Here is a 20,606-nt window from a genome sequence, read left to right as displayed (position 1 = left end):
TCAAACATGCTACCTCCCTGGTTGAAGTCAAGAGCCCATAATACATGCTATGTATGTCTGCATTGGGCACTTCTGTTCATTCTTCCATTCATTTTTTCATGCTGTAAATACGGCATGCCTACCCTGAGCCAGGCACTGAGTGGAGAGCTGTGTAAAGATGGACGGGGACCCAGCTCATATGTTATTCAGTGGTCCACCTGACTGTGTGACTAGATCACAAGCACCTTGAAGCCAAGGGCTCACTGTATCTTGCAACTGTGGTACACATGGTGGGTAGTCAAAAATGGATTAAGTGAATGGCAGTCGCAGTCACAGTCCCTTGCAGTGGTTGTCTGGTTATTTTTATGGTTGTCACTTCTGGATGTCTGAGGTTTCTGAGGCTATTTCCAGGCTGTTTCCTCCGCTTCGCTTCTCCTCATGTATCTGAATTCTCACCAACTCCAGTGTTACTTCTAAAGTCTTTGGATAATGTAACGGAGATTGTGGAGCAAGGCCTGGAGCTTCCTCCCTGAGAAGGGTCCCCTAACCTCTGGTGTTGTCACCCATATTGTCACATACCACCTCCTCAGGTGCCTTCTATTTTTGGAAAGACAGATACTTTCTGACACAAAATAGGGGATCCCAGATAGGGATCAAAACCCTATCTGGTCTGTAGCCTGTGACAGTCAGTTCGCCTGTGAATTACTGAACGTAGAACACCTACAATACTGTTTAGTACTGACCTACTTCTCATCTATGAAGCCTGTGTCTTTGGAGCTGTGATCCACTCCTTGAGGACAGGAAGCATGTCTTGGGTTTATTTTGACTCTCTCACAGTGCCTAGCCAGTACTGGTGGATGACTGACTGACTCATTATGACTGTACTGCTCAGCTGATTGGAGTTTAAAAAACTCAATTCATAAAGGGTATGTGGTAAAGCCACATACCCTTTATGCTGTAAAGCCACAGGTACCCTTCACTCCCCACATCCACCCCTGCCACCTTCTAACCCAGAAAATGTTTTATTGCTTGGAGAAATAAAGGGAGGTATAAAGAGCCTTGGGGATAAGTGAAAGAGTTTAGATGAGTTGTTGCAAATCAACTATACAACCAAAAAAACACAGGTGTTTGTCTAACTGGGACACATGATCAAGTGCAAAAGCTATCTGGAACTGGTTATAGAGATTTTGACCTCTTTGGATGTGCAGGAGATGTCAGTAGCCATTTTGATACCATTGCCATTTTGGTATATCGTGGCCCTTAGCAACTGCCCTCTCTTGTTCTTTTACAGGTCATCATTTTAGAAGACTATGCTGACCCTTATGATGCCAAACGGACAAAGGGTCAAAGGGATGCAGAGAGAGTCGGAGAGAACGACGGTTACATGGAACCATATGATGCACAGCAAATGATAACAGGTTTGTAAGCAGGCTCTGCAGAATAGAGACTGAAATCTCACACTCAGTGAGTGTTGTAATATAGTAACTGGTGTCTATTGGGGAAGAGGGATAAAGCAATTTAACCAGATCCTGCTGACTTGAAGAAACAGAAATTAGACCCCAAACTAATGTCGGACTATCTAGGTAATTTCCTGTATGATTTAGTATCCTTCAGAGTTTTAGAATTTACAGGAGTCTTCAAAGTTTTTCTAGTTCTATGCAAGATGACATTTATGAGTGCAGATCTGCTCAGAATATGATGTTCAATTTTAACATGATTATATACATTTTGGGGCCACTTTCAGATGCTTTAACATTCATAATGGGAGTCATACATCTTACCAAGAAGCAAATATATACTTAAGGGATTTTAATCTATTAAAAAATATAAGCATTGCCAGGCGCAGTGGCTCATGCCTATAATCCCAGCACTTTGGGAGAGAGGCGGGCAGATCACATGAGGCCAGGAGTTTGAGACCAGCCTGGCCAACATAGTGAAACTCCATCTCTACTAAAAATACAAAAATTAGCCAGGTGTGGTGGTGCACACCTGTAATCCCAGCTATTTGGGACGCTGAGGCACGAGAATCACTTGAACTAGGAAGGAGGAGGTTGCAACAAGCCAAGATTGCGCCACTGCACTCCAGCCTGGGCAACAAAGCAAGACCCTGTCTCAAAAAGAAAAAAAAAATAAAGGCCAGGCGCGGTGGCTCACACCTATAATCCCAGCACTTTGAGAGGTCGAGGTGGGCGGACCACCTGAGGTCGGGAGTTCAAGACCAGCCTGACCAACATAGAGAAACCCTGTCTTTACTAAAAAATAAAAAAAATAAAAAAAAACAAATTAGCCAGGCATGGGACGCACGCCTGTAATCCTAGCTACTCAGGAGGCTGAGGTAGGAAGGAGAATTTCTTGAACCTCGGAGGCGGAGGTTGCAGTGAGCCAAGATTGTGCCATTGCACTCCAGCCTGGGCAACAAGAGTGGAACTCCATCTCAAACAGAAAACAAACAAAAACTGCAAACATGATGTGATTCTGTATTTTGTAGTAGAAGACTTTCTCAACAAGTTCTACAATATTGGAGCCAAAAATTTAATTACTAAGCAGTAATTATCAATTACTGCTGGCGGGGTACAGTGGCTCACACCTGTAATCCCAGCACTTTGAGAGGCCTAGGTGGGCAGATCACCTGAGGTCGGGAGTTCAAGATCAGCCTGACCAACATGGAGAAACCCCGTCTCTACTAAAAATATAAAAAATTAGCCGGGCATGGTGGTGCATGCCTGTAATTCCAGCTGCTCGGGAGGCTGAGGCAGGGGAATCGCTTGAACTCGGAAGGCAGAGGTTGTGGTGAGCCAAGATCATGCCATTGCACTCCAGCCTGGCCAACAAGAGGGAAACTCTGTCTCGAAAAAATAAAAAAAAAAAAGAAAAGAAAAAAATCATTGCCATAAACCAAGCCATTCAAGGCAAACCACCTAAAACCAAAGACTAATCTTGTGACTTTTCAAGTCAGAACAATTCCAATTTGTGAGCTAAGCAGTCACTTTGTCATTCTTAGTGTCAAACTTTTCCCTTTTAGTCATAATTCTCTTACGTTGATGTAAATGATACTTAAATAAAAATAATATAGATTTATTTGTGAACTTTATGTATTCACCTAGTTTTCCTTAAACAGTCTTCCATCCATAATGAGAAATGTAATTGCTGAGTGCTGACTCAAGGGAGCCTTATTTGAATCTTGTGGGTTTCATGCCTGGGAGGAGTAACTGGTCCCTCATGAAAGACTTTGTCTCTTCTGTTTAGAACAGATTGAAGAGCTGTCAAGCTCAGGTTCTGTAAGTATAGTCTCAGAAGAGTTGAGCAGAGAGTAGCGGCAGCACACTGGAAGGGCCAAGACAGTCTTCAGAATGAAAACGAGCTGGAACAGGAAAGCCTGGCTCCGCTTCCTGCTTCTCTGCTTACAGAGATAAGGCCCTCGGTGTGGGGAGGGTGTACCCTGGCCAGGCTGTGACCCTGAAGGTCACTGGACTGTGACCCCTAATGAAATCTGTGAATGAAAGGAAGTGAAAATGAACTGTCAGAGTTTTAAAAAACATCAGAGCCTTGAAAGGAATAGGGAAAAAGATTTACTTTTACATAAAATTGAGGACAAGGATTTTCTTAAAAAAAAAAAAAAAAGTTTTATGCTTAATTGTGATTCACCTTTCTTTGTCCTTGGGTTTTTATTCTTATATTTCTCTTTAACCAAAGTAGGTAGTGTTTATACTGTACATCTGTTTATTTAGAGAGCTGCACTGATAAAAGGGAATGTGCTGTGATTTTATAAAAATGAATATAATTTTGGGGTTTTTTTTGTTTGTTTTTTTCATGTAATTCCCACAAGAGCTCTGTAAGCTAGGGGACTACAGTGCTGTCCCCCTTGTGACAGGGTGACAAAAAACAAGATCAAAGGGATTTGGGCTTGCCTGTGTTAAGGAGACGTTTTAAGAGACAGAGCAGGAATTAGCACCCGGATCTCCCACTCCACATTGAGTGGTCTGCCCCTGACACCACATGGCGTTCAGGACACACTTGAAATGCTGTATGCAAAACCACTGTAAACTTCACCCGTAAGTGAGGCACCTTTCCACTCAACCAAGAATATTATCTTCAAAAGTCAAAATTGTCCAACATGGAATAAATGTAATAATAATCGCTAGCATTTAATATTTGAGTGTGTATTAAGTTCCATGCTCTGTTTTAAACAATTTCTGAAAATAAATTCATTTAGGAATACAAAATTAATATATTCAGTTGGCAAATAAATTCAAATTTATTAAAAATTCAAATTACTGACTTTACAATCTAGTGATCTAAGTATACTTTGCTCTTAACTTTAAAAAAGTTGTATTCGTGGATTTTAAAGTTTCTTCATGTAGAATATATATCACAAAGCACCTTCTCAATCAGTGTAGAGACTCTACCTCTTATTCTACCGGTAGGTTACAAGCTGGACAGAATAACAGGAAGTGAGTTTATCGGAAGCTAGAAATAAAAGATTTGCTCCTGGGCTTTTGTTTTTTGTTTTTTAAACCTTTTACTTTTTTATTCAGTTTGATCCTTGTGTACCTGATTGTCAAATCCAAGTTCGGAAATTTCCCGTCTTTCTTGAGAAATGATAAGAGTTTTTTTTTACTTGTTTCAGCATTTCTGAAGATGGAAAGGATTTTAATGAACACAACTGAACTGTGGAGTGGTTAAATCTGTGTTGCCATTCTCTGCATTGCCTTTTTTCTACCGGTGAAATGGGAATTACAGGCCTGGTTTTAACAATATCTTGGGCGTGTAGAATACTGCCCATATGTTGTTTTAGAATACCCAACAAATGTTTCTTGGGGGTTTATTTATTATGTACTAGGCCCTGTCCTGAGCTCTGGGCATACAGGAAACAAGACCCACATGATTTCTGCCCTTGGACCTCACAGCCTAAGGGGGAAACAGACCTAACACCAGCAAAGAAGATAAGTCATTGAAAAGCATGATAAGTGCCATGAAGTTGAGAATAGGAGCCAGCATCTACCTCAGGGGCAAAGGAAGCTGAGAGAAGCCCATGGCTTTCCTGTGGCCAAATCGCTATAGGACCCAGGCTTCCTGGGTCCCCCCAAAACTTTGCTCTTAACTTTTAAAAGTTAAGAATTTATGAATTTATGAGTAAATTATCACTGAGATTTATCCAAAGGATTGTTCATAAAAAGATATGACTGAATACAAGGCAATATTAATATAAACCTCTGTTGTTTTTCTGCTAAATTCACAGGAACATTTTAACTAAATATTCTAGCTAAAATATTTAGCTAAATATTTGGCAGAAATATTCTACATAATCTAGCATTAGGAGTTTTAGCCACTGCTTTGGAACGTTAGCATCGGACAGGTCTTTAAAAGTTCCCATTGGCTAGTTAGCATGAGGATTCTTTCTGCAGCTGACGTCATACAGCTGTAAACTGAGAGCTTACTAGGTACCAGCCTGGCCAAATTACCTCACTAAATCTTGCAACAACCCTGTAAAGTGTTTTGTTTGTTTGTTTTTTGTTTTTTGAGACAGAGTCTCGCTGTGTCGCCCAGGCTGGAGTGCAGTCGTGCAATCTCTACCTCCCGGGTTCAAGTGATTCTCCTGCCTCAGCCTCCCAAGTAGCTGGGATTACAGGCACCTGCCACCACACCTGGCTAATTTTTGTATTCTTAGTAGAGACGGGGTTTCACCATGTTGGTCAGACTGGTCTCGAACTCCTGGCCTCAAGTGATCCTCCTACCTCAGCCTCCCAAAATGCTGGGATTGCCAGCCACAAAGTGAGCCACCATGCAAGTGGATTTCTTTATACAGCTGAGGAAACCTAGGTTCAGAAAGATTAAATAATTTGTCCAAATTACACAGCTGAAAATACCGTGTCATTCAGCAAGCTGTGGTTTTAGCTTTTGAGCTCCAGTCAAAGATTATTTTTAAAATTTTATTTTTACTTCCAAATGATTTTGTTGGTTTGTTTAAATAGTCAGATCTAAAAGAGAACCTCACTGTTCGAGTCTCCATTTAAAAAAAAAAAAAAGAACTATTGTCTCCATCTGGCCAGGCCCAGTGGCTCATGCCTGTAATCCTAGCACTCTGGGAGGCCAAGGTGGGAGGATCCGTTGAGGCCAGGAGTTCAAGGCCAACCTTGCCAACATAGTGAGACCCCATCTCTAAAAAAAAAAAAAAAACTATTATGTCCATCTTTGCCTATGATTTAAACGGAAAAAACCTATTATGGAAAAAAGTGCAAATGAAGACTGGTTTTGATTTAATTTGTCTTTATTCTCCTTGCTAAATTTCAGGGTTTCTGAATTGTACCTGCTTCTGTTCAGATGTTTAGATTTATTCAATAAGAAAACATTAAAGTAATTTTAAAAGCTTGAGCACTGATCAAAGATGTGAGTAAAAAATTGCCAAACAGCCCTGTTTCTGATTCCAGGAGGAAAACAGAGTTTAAGAGGCTCCAAGTTTAATGTTTTGGAAACATGAAGTGGGTTAAAATGGATTAGGGGAAAAAGCACATTATTTGGAAATTGGAATTAACATTTTACATGAAATCATTTGAGCATAAAGCATGGACTCTGGAGTTGGTAATAATTGGCCTCACCATAACTACTGCATGACTGTGGCTTCCGTGTATTCACCTGTGAAAATGGGGTAACACATCTGTCACTGCCTTAGTGAGACATCAGTGAGATTCTGGGCATAATACACCTAGCAGGTGTATACCTAGTCAATACAGCCATGAGTTAGACACTCCAGAGACAATTCTATTTCCAGAGAGCATTCTGGACCATATAGGGCAATACTTATTGCTAACTACAATTAATTTAGTAAAAGAAAATCTTAGTCTTCTGCTAAGACTTTCTTGTTTTTGTGTTTTCATGTGAATGGCATAATTACCTGCAGCGAGTTGGGGATTGAGAAGGGAAAATTTTTGGCCCCTATAATGTTTCACACTAACCGAGTGTTTTTAGTAGGTGCAGGTCAGCCCTGAGCTTCAGCCCCAGGCTGCAAATGAGTGTTTATCTGCTGCCGGTCCCCTGCATTCTGTTGTCTCCTGTGGTAAATGGCCTCTATCGGCAGCCAGGGTGTAGCTTCCTCTTGCCATTTCCTCCTTCTCAGGCTCGTTTCCTCTTGGAGCCAGCTCTGCACGTCAGGGGCTATTCTCCCTGCAGGAAGGGTCGGCTTGCAGCCCCACGATTGTTTCTGTTTCTATGGCGCCTCAGGTTTGGGGGCAGCCAGGTGTTGGAATGGACTGGAAGGTTACTCCCCTTGAAGGGGTGGTGGTGGTGGGGAGGGGAGGCCTGTGCTCAAGCCCTTTCTTCCCCTAATTAAACATTGTTTCAAAAGATGATGGCAGTTTGCAGATTTTGCCTAATCCCAGGACCCTGCAAGAAAGCATTCTCAACTCTATGCTTTGTGTATCTCCCAGAACTCTAAGTGTGGGGAGACTGTCTCAATAGAAGGACCTCATTGCAAAAGTAAAAACTCAAACGCATGTGTAATAAGAACTCAAGATTCTAATCACTATACATCATTTTATTTTATTTTATTTTATTTTAGGGGAGGTGAGCTGGAAGGCCCGGTGGGAACACTGCCCGTCCACCCTGTACATCATTTTAATCCAAATGTATTGAAATGTCCTTGTGAGCAGGGCTCCTTCTGTCTTAAGGTTGGAATCACCTCTTTTTCCTTTTAGTTTAGCTGGGGCAGAATTGCAGCGAGGACCTTGGGAAAGGGTTTCCCCAGCCTGTGCCAGATGGTCTCAACTGAGTGTAAACTATGATTAGAAACCTAAAAATTCTATTCTATATTCATCCTTTGAACTCCTTTGTGTTTTCTGCTTCCCTTTTCTTAGTTCTTTAGAAAAGTTCCTTTTAAAAAAATTACAGCCTTGTCTTAATTGAACCAAGAACAGAGTATGTTTTTGTTTACATAGCTCTGTTTGAGTAAGGAATGAAGAAGAAAAGCTGTAGGATTGAGAGTCCAGGGACTCAGGAGATGCAGCTCTGACCTCAGACAACCCCAGATACCTGGCCTGGCCTGGGGGGTGGGGGCCAAGGACAGTTCTTCCGACTCTACATTCTGATGTGGAAGTTGTAGACACAGGCAGTACCTTTCTCCTCAGGATGGGGCTAGCAATGACAGATAGGCTCCGGAGCACAAGGAACCAAGATGGAGACTGTGGGCACCCAGGAGGTGTGGAAGTGGTTCTCAGGTTTAGCTGCTCTTTAGAATCATTAGCTGCTCTTTAGAATCACCTGGGGGATTTTTACACTCTGACTCCCACACTGCACCCCAGACTAATCCAATCCGAACCTCTGGTGGTTAAAGCAGTGTGTGTTAAAGCCCGCGAGTGATTTCAGTGAGCTGTCCCTGCACAGAATTTGAAACAGCTGCTGACAGCCCCTAGTCAGCAGAAAACTATAACCTCAGCCTATACCTAAGTTTTGCACTTTTGAATTTGGTGTCCTGATTTTAATAACGTTTCCCTTATTTGTTGCCCTCTTTTTGTTATAGAGGTCTTAATGAGTCAGTGGCATTTCTCCACGGACCATCCCCACACCTGTTTTGAAGTTACAGATAGAAAGTTTTTCCACCCATTGTGTCTGTGGCCCTGCGGTCTCCTGAGCCTCTTCCTCTTCACCTGACCTCTCAGCCTTCTTTGCTGGCACCTCCTTCCAGCCACCCTTAACTGAAGGAGTCCCAGATTCTGCCTTTGATCCTCTCTCGTTTTCAATCTGCCGTCCTTTTCTCTTGTGATTGCTTTCATTCTCACAGTATTCACAACGATCCATTTGTTAACCCCTTGACATATTCCTCCAGATCCACACTGTCACTTCCCTGGAGACATTCTAGCATTCCCTCCCCTCCCTCTCTCCTCCCATCCATCCATCCAATCATTATTTAGCACAATGATATGTCCTACAGTAATAAACAAGATATGGTGGTCTCTGCCCTGGCAGACTCCATCAAATTGAAAATACAGACGCATCAACATATAAATGGATGCAGTGGGAGAAGAGCAGGGTGAGAGTGGGTTGGTCCAGCCGTGGCACCTGATTAACTCTGTGGGGCATCAGAGAAGAAGGTGGGCAAGAAAGGCTTCTCCGGAGAGGAGAAGATGCTGAGTTAGACTGTAAAGGATTGCAAGATCGCCAGGATACCGGTGGGCTCAAGACAGTATAGTATGCAGGGAACTGCAGAAGTTCCACTTGGTCAGAGCAAACAGTTGGATTATGGGGAGATGGGGCAGGGTAGTGTTGAGAAATTGGGAAGAAAGCCAGTGACCTTCTCGTGTAAGCCTCCCATGCCGTTCTGAGTGTTCTTCACTTCTTAAGCAGACAGTCGGGAGCTTATGAGGTGTTAAGAGATGAGATATCTGCACATAGAAAGTTCCTCTTTGACTATGACCAAGTAGAGGATGGCTTGAAGGCTTCCTGATGGGCATTTAGAAGAGCCACAAAATGACGTTTCTGTTGGTCTATAATATAGACTCTATATCACCAGCTCTGGTTGTCCAGACTCCAGCCATCCCTAACTCTACCTGGCAAGGCTCCTTGACCCCAGGCTGCTCACCACCCTGTACCGCTAGTTTCTTTCACTGTGGCTGGTTGGCTGGTTAGCTAGCTAGTGGTTGGTTGGTTTGCATATGGTTTTTTCCATCTATTTTTATGCCCCATTTCAGACTATACCTTTCTGATTTACTCTATCCTGTACACCATGGTTAGAGTTATCTTCCAGTGAAACACAAATATAATTGTTATTCCCTACTAAAATAAATAAATAAATAAATAAATAACCTTATAATGGTTTTGTTTTACATGCACAACCATCTAAACGTTGTGTTGTTACTTTTAAAACGTCTACACCTTGGCACCTGGCTTGCCTATGCTTCCAGCTGCTTCTCCCATTACCCATTGCCTCTCTCCTTTGTGGCCTTCTGGCCTTTAGACTCATCTCTCAGCTCCCCATTATGGAACAAGCCCTCTATCGTTCCCACCTCCATATCTTCACTCATGCAGCTTCCTCCACTGGAAATGACCTTCTCTATCAAAGTCAACTCATCTTCCATTTCTCTTCCACTTGGAGTCAATCCAAGTGTAGTGGCTAAGAGTATAGCTTCTAGAGTCCAACTTCCTGCTTGTGAATCCAGGCTTTGGCACTTACTGGTTTAGACAATTTCCTTAAACTCTTTGTGCTTCAGTTTTCTCTTCTGTAATAATGGGGAAATAATGGTATCCCATAATCTTAGAGTGATTGTGAAAGTTACTAGACACTTAGAATAGTGCTTCACACATGGTAAGCCATCGATAAATGTTAGCTGCTGAGTTGTTATTATTGGTTTTCCCTATAACACTTCTTTTACTTTGATTTATCCTGGAGTTATTAGCCCAATACATATTATTTGTGAATGTGTCTGGCTTCCCCCAATTTATTGAAACTGCATAGGAGTCAAGAACTCTGACTAATGCACATAAATGCTTTCCCTCAGTATATATGCAGCAATGCTTTGAATATCCAGACAGTCCCTGACTTACTGTGGTTTGGCTTACGATTTTCAACCTTCACAGTGGTGCAAAAGTGATATGCATTCAGTAGAAATTGTACTTCGAGTCACATACAACCATTCTGGTTTTTACTTTCAGCATTCAGTAGATTACATGAGATGTTCAAAACTTTATTACAAAATGGGCTTTGTGTCAGATGATCGTGTCCAGCTGTGGGCTAATGTGTTCGTTTAAGGTGGGCTAGGCTAAACCATGATACTGAGTAGGTTAGATGTATTAAATGCATTTTTGACTTGCAGTGGATTTTATTACAGTTCTTTTATCTGGGCTTCCTGACAAGATGTAAAAACTTTGAAGGTGAGCTATACTCAGAGCAGACACCAGAACCTGGAAATGAAGCAGGTTACCCTGAGGCCACTACTTAAAAACTGCAAGTGGCACCCCGGAGGTGTGCTTGTCTTCAGATGTAATCTCCCATCTTAAATGTGGATCCCATTATCTGACTCAGGCAACTGGAGGGAAGAAGTTGTAGGCACCTTCATTTTGCTTTTGTAACACAGCTGAGAAGTAATCAACCTATCAGGGAGCAATCTTGGAGTTATCTGCCACCTTCAGCCAGAGAGACAGAGGTACTGAGGTAATTGGGTTAATGACCAGGCTTTTATGGCATCTTTACTTTCAAGACATTGTGTGTGGTGTGTGTTTTTCAGAAATGGTGTGTGTTTTTCAGAAATTAGACGACGGGGTTCCAAAGATCCCCTGGTGAAGGCTCTCCAGCTGCTTGACAGTCCCTGTGAACCCGCAGACGGTGGCCTGAAGTCAGAGACCTTGGCCAAAAGACGGAGTTCCAAGGACCTCTTGGGGAAGCCGCCACAGCTGTACGACACTCCCTACGAGCCTGCAGAAGGGGGGCCCAGGGCAGAGGGGAAGGCGCGGTCCCCAGACAGCCGGCTGCCCGAGAATGACGAGCGGCCCGCGGCAGAGTACGAGCAGCCATGGGAGTGGAAGAAGGAGCAGATCGTGCGGGCTCTGTCAGGTGAGGGTGCCAGGCCAGGCCCGCCCCAGTGTGACTTCAGTCTTCTGGCCACCGCATCGGCCCCACATTTGTTTTTTCTCTTGTGGGTACCTTTATATTCCTTTCTCTTAGTGTGCAACTGTTTTCGAAATGCCTGAAATGACCATTGAAAGAACACACCTGGCTGGGCACGGTGGCTTGCGCCTGTAATCCAAGTCACTTTGGGAGGGCAAGGCAGGTGGATCACTTGACCCCAGGAGTTCAAGACCAGCCTGGTCAACATGGCGAAACTCCATCTCTACTAAAAATACAAAAATGAGCTGGGCCTGGCGGTGGGCGCCTGTAATCCCAGCTACTGGGCAGCCTGAGACAGGAGAATCGCTTGAACCCAAGAGGTGGAGGTTGCAGTGAGTCGAGATTGTGCCACTGCACTTCAGCCTGGGCGACAGAGCGAGACTGTGTCTCAAGAAATAATAAGTAACTAAATATATAAATAAATTAAAGTATAACCAAGCCGGGCACAGTGGTTCACACCTGTAATCCCTGCACTTTGGTAGGCCAAGGCAGGCGGATCACTTGAGGTCAGGAGTTCAAGTCCGGCCTGGCCAACATGGTGAAACCCTGTCTCTACTAAAAATACAAAAATTAGCTGGACATGGTGGCATACGCCTGTAGTCCCAGCTACTGAAGAGGCTGAGGCAGAAGAATAGCTTGAACCTGGGAGGTGGAGGCTGCAGTGAGCCGAGATCATGCCACTGCACTCCAGCCTGGGCGAAAGAGCAAGACTCTGGCTCAATAATAATAATAATAATAAAAGAAAAGTATAACCACACCGGGTGTGGTGGCTCATGCCTGTAATCCTAGCACTTTGGGAGGCCGAGGCGGGCAGATCACGAGGCCAAGAGATGGAGACCATCCTGGCCAACATGGTGAAACGCCGTCTCTACTAAAAACACAAAAAATACCTCAGTGTCGTGGCACGCACCTGTAGTCCCAGCTACAGCTCGAGAGGCTAAGACGATAATTTCTTGAACCCAGGAGGCAGAGGTTGCGGTGAGCCGAGATCTCCCCCACTGAACTCCAGCCTGGGTGACAGAGCGAGACTCTGTCTCAAAAAAAAAAAAAGTATAACCAATGTAAAGGGTAAAGGGAGAAGGTAATATATTTGATGGCAAGCATTTGAGTCAGTTTTTTTCTTTTTTTTTTTTGTTTTTCAAGACAAGGTCTCACTGTGTCACCCAGGCTGGAGTGCGTTGGTGCGATCATGGCTCACTGCATCCTCAGCCTCCTGAGCTCAGGCAATCCTCTCACCTCAGCCCCCCGAAGAGCTGGGACTACAGGTGTGCACCACCACTCCCGGATTATTCTTTAATTTTTTAGAGATGGGGGTCTCACTGTGCTGCCCAGGTGGGTCTTGAACTGCTGAGCTCAAGTGATCCTCTCACCTCAGCCTCCCAAAGTGCTGAGATTACAGGCAACAGCTACCATGCCCAGCCTGGAGTCAGTTTCGTTTGATTTGAGTTGTCATCTCTGGTACCTGCTCATCTCTCAGTCCCGTGCCAGGTGCTGCCATTTCATCTCCTTCTGTCCAGCCTAGGTGTCATGGCATCTCAGTGTATTATTTGGTAGTCTTTGTGTTTCTGAGTTGTCTTTTCTGTTTTATTATTTCATATTAAAAACTGTTGGTTTGATTTTATAGGATGATACACATTCTTGCAAGGATTCATTGCCTGTAACTATGTTTAATCTTTTATCCTAAAAATAGCAGAACGGAGTCTCGCCCTGTCGCCAGGCTGGAGTGCAGTGGCGCAATCTTGGCTCATTGCAACCTCTGCCTCCCAGGTTCAAGTGATTCTCCTGCCTTAGCCTCCCAAGTAGCTGGGACTACAAGCACGCGCCACCACGCCCAGCTACTTTTCGTATTTTTAGTAGAGATGGGGTTTCACCAGGTTAGCCAGGATGGTCTTGATCTCTTGACCTTGTGATCTGCCTGCCTTGGCCTCCCAAAGTGCTGGGATTACAGGCATGAGCCACCGTGCCCGGCCACGAAACCACAAGTTTTTTAAAAGTCCGTGTTGAAATATATTAAAGTAGTTTCCTCTCATAATCTAAAACTGTTTTATACTGATGAATATTTTACAGAAAAGGTATCTGTGGGATGCTAGCAGTGTGATCAGATATCAAAGACAGCAGGAGCTCAGCTAGCCAGGGTATTTTGCAGTATATTATAGTTCATGTTAAAGGGGGAAAATGCTGCTTTCCTGAGTCAAGGAAGGCAAGGAGGTTTTTTCCTTTTGAAGTTTACATGGATCACCCCAGTGGCATGTGATGTTAAATGGAGTCTTCCTTCCAGTCCAGTTTGAAGGAGCTGAGCGACCTTCCGTCAGGGAGGAGACAGTGAGGCAGCACCACCGGCAAAAGAGCTGGACCCAGAAGATCCTGAAGCCAGCCCTCTCGGACCACAGTGAGGGAGAGAAAGTGGACCCGGGCCTGCCCCTGGAGAAGCAGCCGTGAGTCTCCCCCTCAGATCCTTGTAACAGACAACAGCTGGGAGCTTACTGACAGCTTTGTATCAGGGAGCACATTGGTCCATTTCACATGATTATTTTTGTTAATGAATACTTGCCTGGATGGGGCTTTTAATGAAAACCCGTCTTCAAAGCCCAGTGCATTGTGCAAAATGGAAAGTGCACTGCATCTCAACAAGTTCATTGTAAGTCTTATTATTCTGTAGAGAGTGAAAACTGTTCAAATGACACTAGCACCGTTAACTCACTCTTGTATGATTGATAGGCTTTGTGATCCGGGATCACCCAGATCTGCATTTTGTCTGTTCTGAATGTGAAGCAGGATCTAGTTCAGGCTGTTGCGTCTCTGCCAGAAGTTCATTTCAAACAACGCTTTGTGGAACGATGCCCAGTCTGGATTTGTATTTTGACACTCACGGTGCCTTCCCCTCTTCCACCCCCATTTTTCAGCTGGTATCATGGTGCCATCAGCCGTGCTGAGGCTGAGAGTCGACTACAGCCCTGCAAAGAAGCTGGTTACCTGGTTCGAAATAGTGAGTCAGGGAACAGCAGGTACTCCATTGCCCTAAAGTAAGTAAGCCCCATGGCTTTCCTCATCTCCAAGGGGAAGGAACACTGTGTGACAGTCTTCTAGTAAAAAAAAACATACTGTGAAGGTGGTTCACAGGGGTGTGCACTGCAGAAAATAAGAGGCATTTGTTTGGACAATGGAACATGAGACACTTGGATGAGAATGCAAAATTGGTATTGGGTAAATGCCTCCATTATCTATTATGATAATGAAGGTCTTATTGCATTATCTTTGTGCATTAGTCAATTTCTACCTTACATTACCTAATCTGGAGCAGGCCCTCTCAGTAGAGAAATAATTCCTGATGAAAAGAATTATTTCTAACGTAGTACAGTCATTCTTTTATTCCCTAGTATTGGGGACTTTAATAAATCAAGATCCCCCTGATTGTCAAAATGCCAACTGCAATTTTGACACCAGTTTCTTCTGGTGAAGAAGGAAATGCTGACTTGCCTGTTGCTCCCTCTGTCTGATCGTACACAGAAAATTCACTTTTGCCTGGTAGGCCTGGTGGAGTGTGTATCATGGAAATTCTCACTGCTCTGTGATTTCAGTGGCCCTATATTGGAGGATCATTGTCAAGAGCCCTAACAGCATTTCCTTCCTGAGGAAGCTGAGCCCCTGCAGCTGAAACAATCAGGCTGGAGGAGAACAGAGTGGGGCGGGGGAGTTGAGCAATATGGCTCAGAAAATGGGATAGGCCACCAGATATACAATACCAGGAATAGCTCAACTGTGTTCCTGAAATTGGTGCTTGTGGATTAAATCTTTGAGCTTTCGGTGCCAGCTTTCATTTTATACAACCAGGAATGGTCTTTCCAGATGCGAGGGGAGGAAATGATTTTTATTATTATTTTTGTGTTCTTTTTGGAAAAAAAGGGAAGAAGAACCCTTACTTATGTCCTTTTAGCTGTGGTGAGGAGGATGAGTTTTTTGGGGTTTTTTGTTTTTTTTTTTTTTTGAGATGGAATCTCACTCTGTCGCCTAGACTAGAGTACAGTGGCATAATCTCGGCTCACTACAACCTTCGCCTCCCGGGTTCAAGTGATTCTCTTGCCTCAGCCTCCCAAGTAGCTGGGATTACAGGTGCCTGCCACCACGCCTGGCTAATTTTTTTGTGTTTTTTAGTAGAGATGGGGTTTTACCATGTTGGCCAGGCTGGTCTTGAACTCCTGTCCTCAAGTGATCCGCCCACTTCGGCCTCCCACAGTGCTGGGATTACAGGCATGAGCCACCGTGCCCAGCCGAGGATGAGTTTCTACCTCACCTTAGTAGCCTCGTGCTTGGGCGTAAGCACTGGTTTTGCAATTTGAAGGCTAGAAGGGACTTGGCATTCTTTTTAATTGTTTTCTTTGTTCCAGTACCTGATGACTCATATATAATAAGGATAAACCACTCAAGGATTACATGCATTTAGACTGAAATTTCTGAGAGCACCACTAGAGTGTGGAATGCATTTCTGGGTGTGTAGAACCATTATGAGACGGATGAGAACCTATCAACCTAGTGTGAATCTGGCTGCAGTTGTTTTCAGTGGGGAGGGATCCTCTGCCCACTCATTCATGTCTCCTCCTTGATTTTCATTGCAGGACTAGTCAAGGATGTGTCCACATCATAGTGGCTCAGACCAAAGACAACAAATACACACTGAATCAGACAAGCGCTGTGTTTGACAGCATCCCTGAAGTGGTACACTATTATTCCAATGAAAAGTTGCCTTTCAAAGGGGCAGAACACATGACTTTACTCTACCCAGTGCACAGCAAGCTTCACTAAGATTCAGCCACTGCAAGCCCTGGGCCTCTGGCACCTGCAAGGGCATCATCAGCACACAACCAGCATCTCAGAGGACAAGGCTGGACTAGCAACTGCTAGAAAATGGGAGTCTTCCTTGAAAAGTCAGAGAGTTGTTTTGTTTTGTTTCGTTTTGTTTCGTTTTGTTTGAGACGAAGTCTCGCTGTGTTGCCCAGGCTGGAGTGCAGTGGCGCGATCTTGGCTCACTGCAACATCTGACTCCTGGGTTCAAGCAATTCTCCTCCTTCAGCCTCTCAAGTAGCTGGGACTATAGGCGTGCGCCACCACTCCCGGCTAATTTTTTTCTTTTGTATTTTTAGTAGAGACGGGGTTTTGCCATGTTGGTCAGGCTGGTCTCGAACTCCTGACCTCAGATGATCCACCCACCTCAGTCTCCCAGAGTGCCTGGATTACAGGCATGAGCCACTGCACCCAGCCGTGTCTTTGGTCTTAAAGTGATTCCATGACACTTTGTGACCCTGTCCCTTGTTTCCTTGCTAAGTAGTTCTACAATAAGAAATCATGATTTAGCTGTTGCCTCCAGCTCTGGGGTAGGGTGTTCTTTTTATGGTGTGACCCTCAGGAAAGTTAAGTCAGGAGTTCAGGAGCATCAGAGTTCTCCAGAAATGTGCCTACTTGTTACCTGGAATACCTGGTCTCTAAACAAACCAACAAAAAACCCACATGGCTTTTCCACATGATGGTGCAGACTGGAAGAGGATGTTATATTGGACTCGTTATTGGGGAAATGAATGAGCGGGAGACAATGTGAATGACGGGCAAGAAGGTTGTCTTTCTCCCTCAGAAGTCCTAATTCAGCTCTGGAGTTCATGGAAATCCACAACTTCAGAGTGTGACCTAAGGATTATTTTGTTGGTCAGCCTTTCCAAGAAAAGTGTGTGTTCTCTCTATCTCTGTGGATTTTCTCATTTTTTAGCAAATCAGTGAGATAAGCATAAATAGGAAGGAAGATACCCCAGGTTTATTTTATTTTTATTTTTTTTTTGAGACGGAGTCTCGCTTTTTCACCCAGGCTGGAGTGCAGTGGCGCAATCTCAGCTCACTGCAAGCTCCGCCTCCCGGGTTCAGGCATTCTCCTGCCTCAGCCTCTCCGAGTAGCTGGGACTACAGGCGCCCGCCACCACGCCCGGTTAATTTTTTGTATTTTTAGTAGAGACGGGGTTTCACCGTGGTCTCGATCTCCTGACCTCGTGATCCGCCTGCCTCGGCCTCCCAAAGTGCTGGGATTACAAGCATGAGCCACCGCGCCCGGCCGATACCCCAGGTTTAAGAATCACCAATATCATTAGGCATTGGCATCATTGTTAGAATTCTGAATTATAGAATAAAAGGTACAACAAAGATTTCATTTCTGAATTTTAAAATTCTGGAAATTTGCAAAACTCCACAACTATTTTTTTGCTGAATTAATTACATAGAACTTCAGTGTCTTTTGTTTCATCATCGTTGGGCATTTTAGTTGCTGTGGAATAATTTTTAAATTTTGTCTCTAAAATTAGATTTGCTTTGTGTTTGTAGTAAATTTTAAAAAAATGCAACCCTGAGATCTGATTGTATGAACTGGGTCTCTAAAGCCCACAAAGATTCTCTCGTTCTGTACCAAGCGGACTGCCTTGTACTATACAAAAGTGTTTGAAAAGACCTAGAGGTTTTCTCTTAAATACCATTACTTAAGATTCATAGTATTAGGATCTTTATGATTTATCATGAGCTTCTATCACCAGTTTATTTACTGTGAAAAAAACCATGGGAATGGCATACTGTGAGAAGAGTACTATGGTGAGTGGCTCCAGAATTAAAATTCAGCAGATGTGTCTGTATTCTGGAGTTGGTCATTTGGGTCTCAAAACTGCCCCAGATGCAAATGTACTGACTGTCATCAATGAAAAGTTAACCTTTGTAGCTTATAAATACACACAAAATGTTGATTTGGTTAATTTTTTAGGAAAGTATACCTTTCTAGTTACTAGTTATATTTGACTATAAGATTTAGAGGTTAGTAAATTTTTGCTTCTTTATTCAGATAAGATCTCAGCTAAAAGGTTGTGTGATCTTTGAGTTTAAAAATTTAAGAGGAACTTTTCCTCACTGGAACACAATGATTTTATTAATAAATAATGTAGGCTGGGTGCGGTGACTCATGCACGTAATCCCAACAGTTTGGGAGGCTGAGGCAGGCAGATCACCTGAGGTCAGGAGTTCTGACGCCAGTCTGGCCAACATGGCGAAACCCCAACTCTACAGAAAATACAAAAATTAGGCCAGGCGCGGTGGCTCACGCCTGTAATCCCAGCACTTTGGGTGGCCCAGGTGGGCAGATCACATGAGGTCAGGAGTTTGAGACCAGCCTGGCCAACATGGTGAAACCCCGTCTCTACTAAAAATACAAAAATTAGCTGGGCACGGTGGCGGGCACCTGTAGTTCCAGCTACTTGGGAGGCTGAGGCACGAGAATCACTTGAGCCCAGGAGGTGGAGGTTGCAGTGAGCCAAGATCACGCCACTGCACTCTAGCCTGGGTGACAAGACTGAAACTCCATCTCAAAAAAAAAAAAAAAAAAGCCTGGCCTGGTGGTGGATGCCTGTGGTTCCAGCTATTCGAGAGGCTGAGGTAGGTGGATCACCTGAGCTCAGAAGGTCAAGGCTGCAGCGAGCCGTGATCGCAGCACTGCACTCCAGCCTGAGTGACAGAGTGAGACCCTGTCTCAACAAGCAAACAAAAAACCAAAAGGAATTTTTTCAGATACTGATAGAATGTTTTCAGTGTGTATTGGTTCATTTACTATATCTTTAGTGTAAGATTTTATTTTTTTATTTTTATTTTTTTTTTAATTTTTTTATTTTTTGAGACGGAGTCTCGCTCTGTCGCCCAGGCTGGAGTGCAGTGGCGCAATCTCGGCTCACTACAAGTTCCGCCTCCCGGGTTCACGCCATTCTCCTGCCTCAGCCTCTCCGAGTAGCTGGGACTACAGGCGCCCGCCACCACGCCCGGCTAATTTAGTGTAAGATTTTAAAAGGTTTTTTCAGCATCCATTCAACAAATATTTATTATCTTTATACAAATTATTCATTGTGTTAAACTTATTTTTAGTTTAACATTCTAGAAATGAAACCTTTTTACTTAACCTTATTCTACAAAGGGAATACAGCAGTTATTTTAATTTTAATAAATGCTAAAAGCTTTATACAATTTTTCTTTGTGCACTAAATGATTTTTGGCCCATACCCAGCAACTGTGATGAATGTATAATGAAATAACATTTTGAAAACAGGCCAGATACATTAAGTATTTATTGAGCTTCTGTCATATGCCCAGTATTGTGCTGCTTCTATACTGTTTCTCTGTGACAAGTCATACTATATTCTTTATAGAATTAAAAGTAGAGGAGAGGCAGAGTTTATATATTGTCCAGTTGCTTTACAGTTGTACTGGAGGTTATAAGAAGAAATATAGTAAATTAGTGGGAAGTCGGAGGTGGGGGGGTTAGTGAGCTACTGTTTTCTTCTTGAGGTTGTGACACAAGCTGACAAAAGCCAGGGAGTTCACAGCTGTGTGGTGGCACAAAGTTCCATATGTTCTAAAAACAATTAGGCCCAGCAGGGTGTCCCTAATGGCTTCCTTGTTAAGCCTCCCTGGCCAGCTGATCTGAAGCTCTGTGACATGTTCCCTGATCTCTGAATGCTCTGGCTTTTTGTCATTTTGTCTTGAGACAAGTATTTTCTTGTAGTCCTCATTCCTTTGAGTTATTCCATCTCCCAGGATATTCTCTGGGAGAAGAATGTCTTTTAGTGAATTTGCCTTGAATTTAGCATCCATAGAGCTGTGTCAGTGTTCTTCTTAATCACACCTTCTTTAAAAAAATACTCTGCTTGGGATGACTGGACAAGTTCAGTTGGTTAGTTTCAGGCCTATAAGAATAGAGAGTAAAGGACCTTTCTATTTACTTTGATACCATAGTTGTATCTCTTAGGATGGCCTGCAAACCACTGGCCTTGTGTGTATTTAAGCTAGGAATAAAATAATGGAGAAATGTTAATATGTATACAAAAAGGTAAATATTGATATACTTACTCTCTGTTGGGGGCAGAAGTGTCATTTTAAGTTATTCAAAGCACTTTCTTAAGCATTTTAGAAAGCCCTTATTCTTTGCTGTTGGAAGTCTCCGTACTTTGCAGAATTGGTATTTGTGTACTAG

The 20,606-nt window shown here is 43.5% G+C and overlaps 1 protein-coding gene across 3 annotated transcripts in view; it reads left to right on the top strand.

Annotated features, from left to right (window-relative positions):
- The window catches only part of SHE (Src homology 2 domain containing E), a 33,058-nt gene that overhangs the window by 1,732 nt on the left and 10,720 nt on the right, over nucleotides 1-20,606 (top strand). For 2 of the 3 annotated variants that reach the window (XM_063626514.1, XM_063626515.1), the window contains exons 2-5: nucleotides 1,271-1,397; nucleotides 11,213-11,518; nucleotides 13,851-14,007; nucleotides 14,476-14,595. In XM_063626514.1, the coding sequence (XP_063482584.1) occupies nucleotides 1,271-1,397; nucleotides 11,213-11,518; nucleotides 13,851-14,007; nucleotides 14,476-14,595 (710 nt within the window). Of the gene's footprint in view, nucleotides 1-1,270; nucleotides 1,398-11,212; nucleotides 11,519-13,850; nucleotides 14,008-14,475; nucleotides 14,596-16,185; nucleotides 19,594-20,606 lie in introns of those variants that run through there. The other variant, XM_063626513.1, reaches the window with a different exon arrangement.

Source organism: Symphalangus syndactylus, chromosome 12 (assembly GCF_028878055.3).
Source record: "Symphalangus syndactylus isolate Jambi chromosome 12, NHGRI_mSymSyn1-v2.1_pri, whole genome shotgun sequence".
Classification (NCBI taxonomy): domain Eukaryota; kingdom Metazoa; phylum Chordata; class Mammalia; order Primates; family Hylobatidae; genus Symphalangus; species Symphalangus syndactylus.
This window is presented reverse-complemented; position numbering and strand designations above follow the sequence as displayed.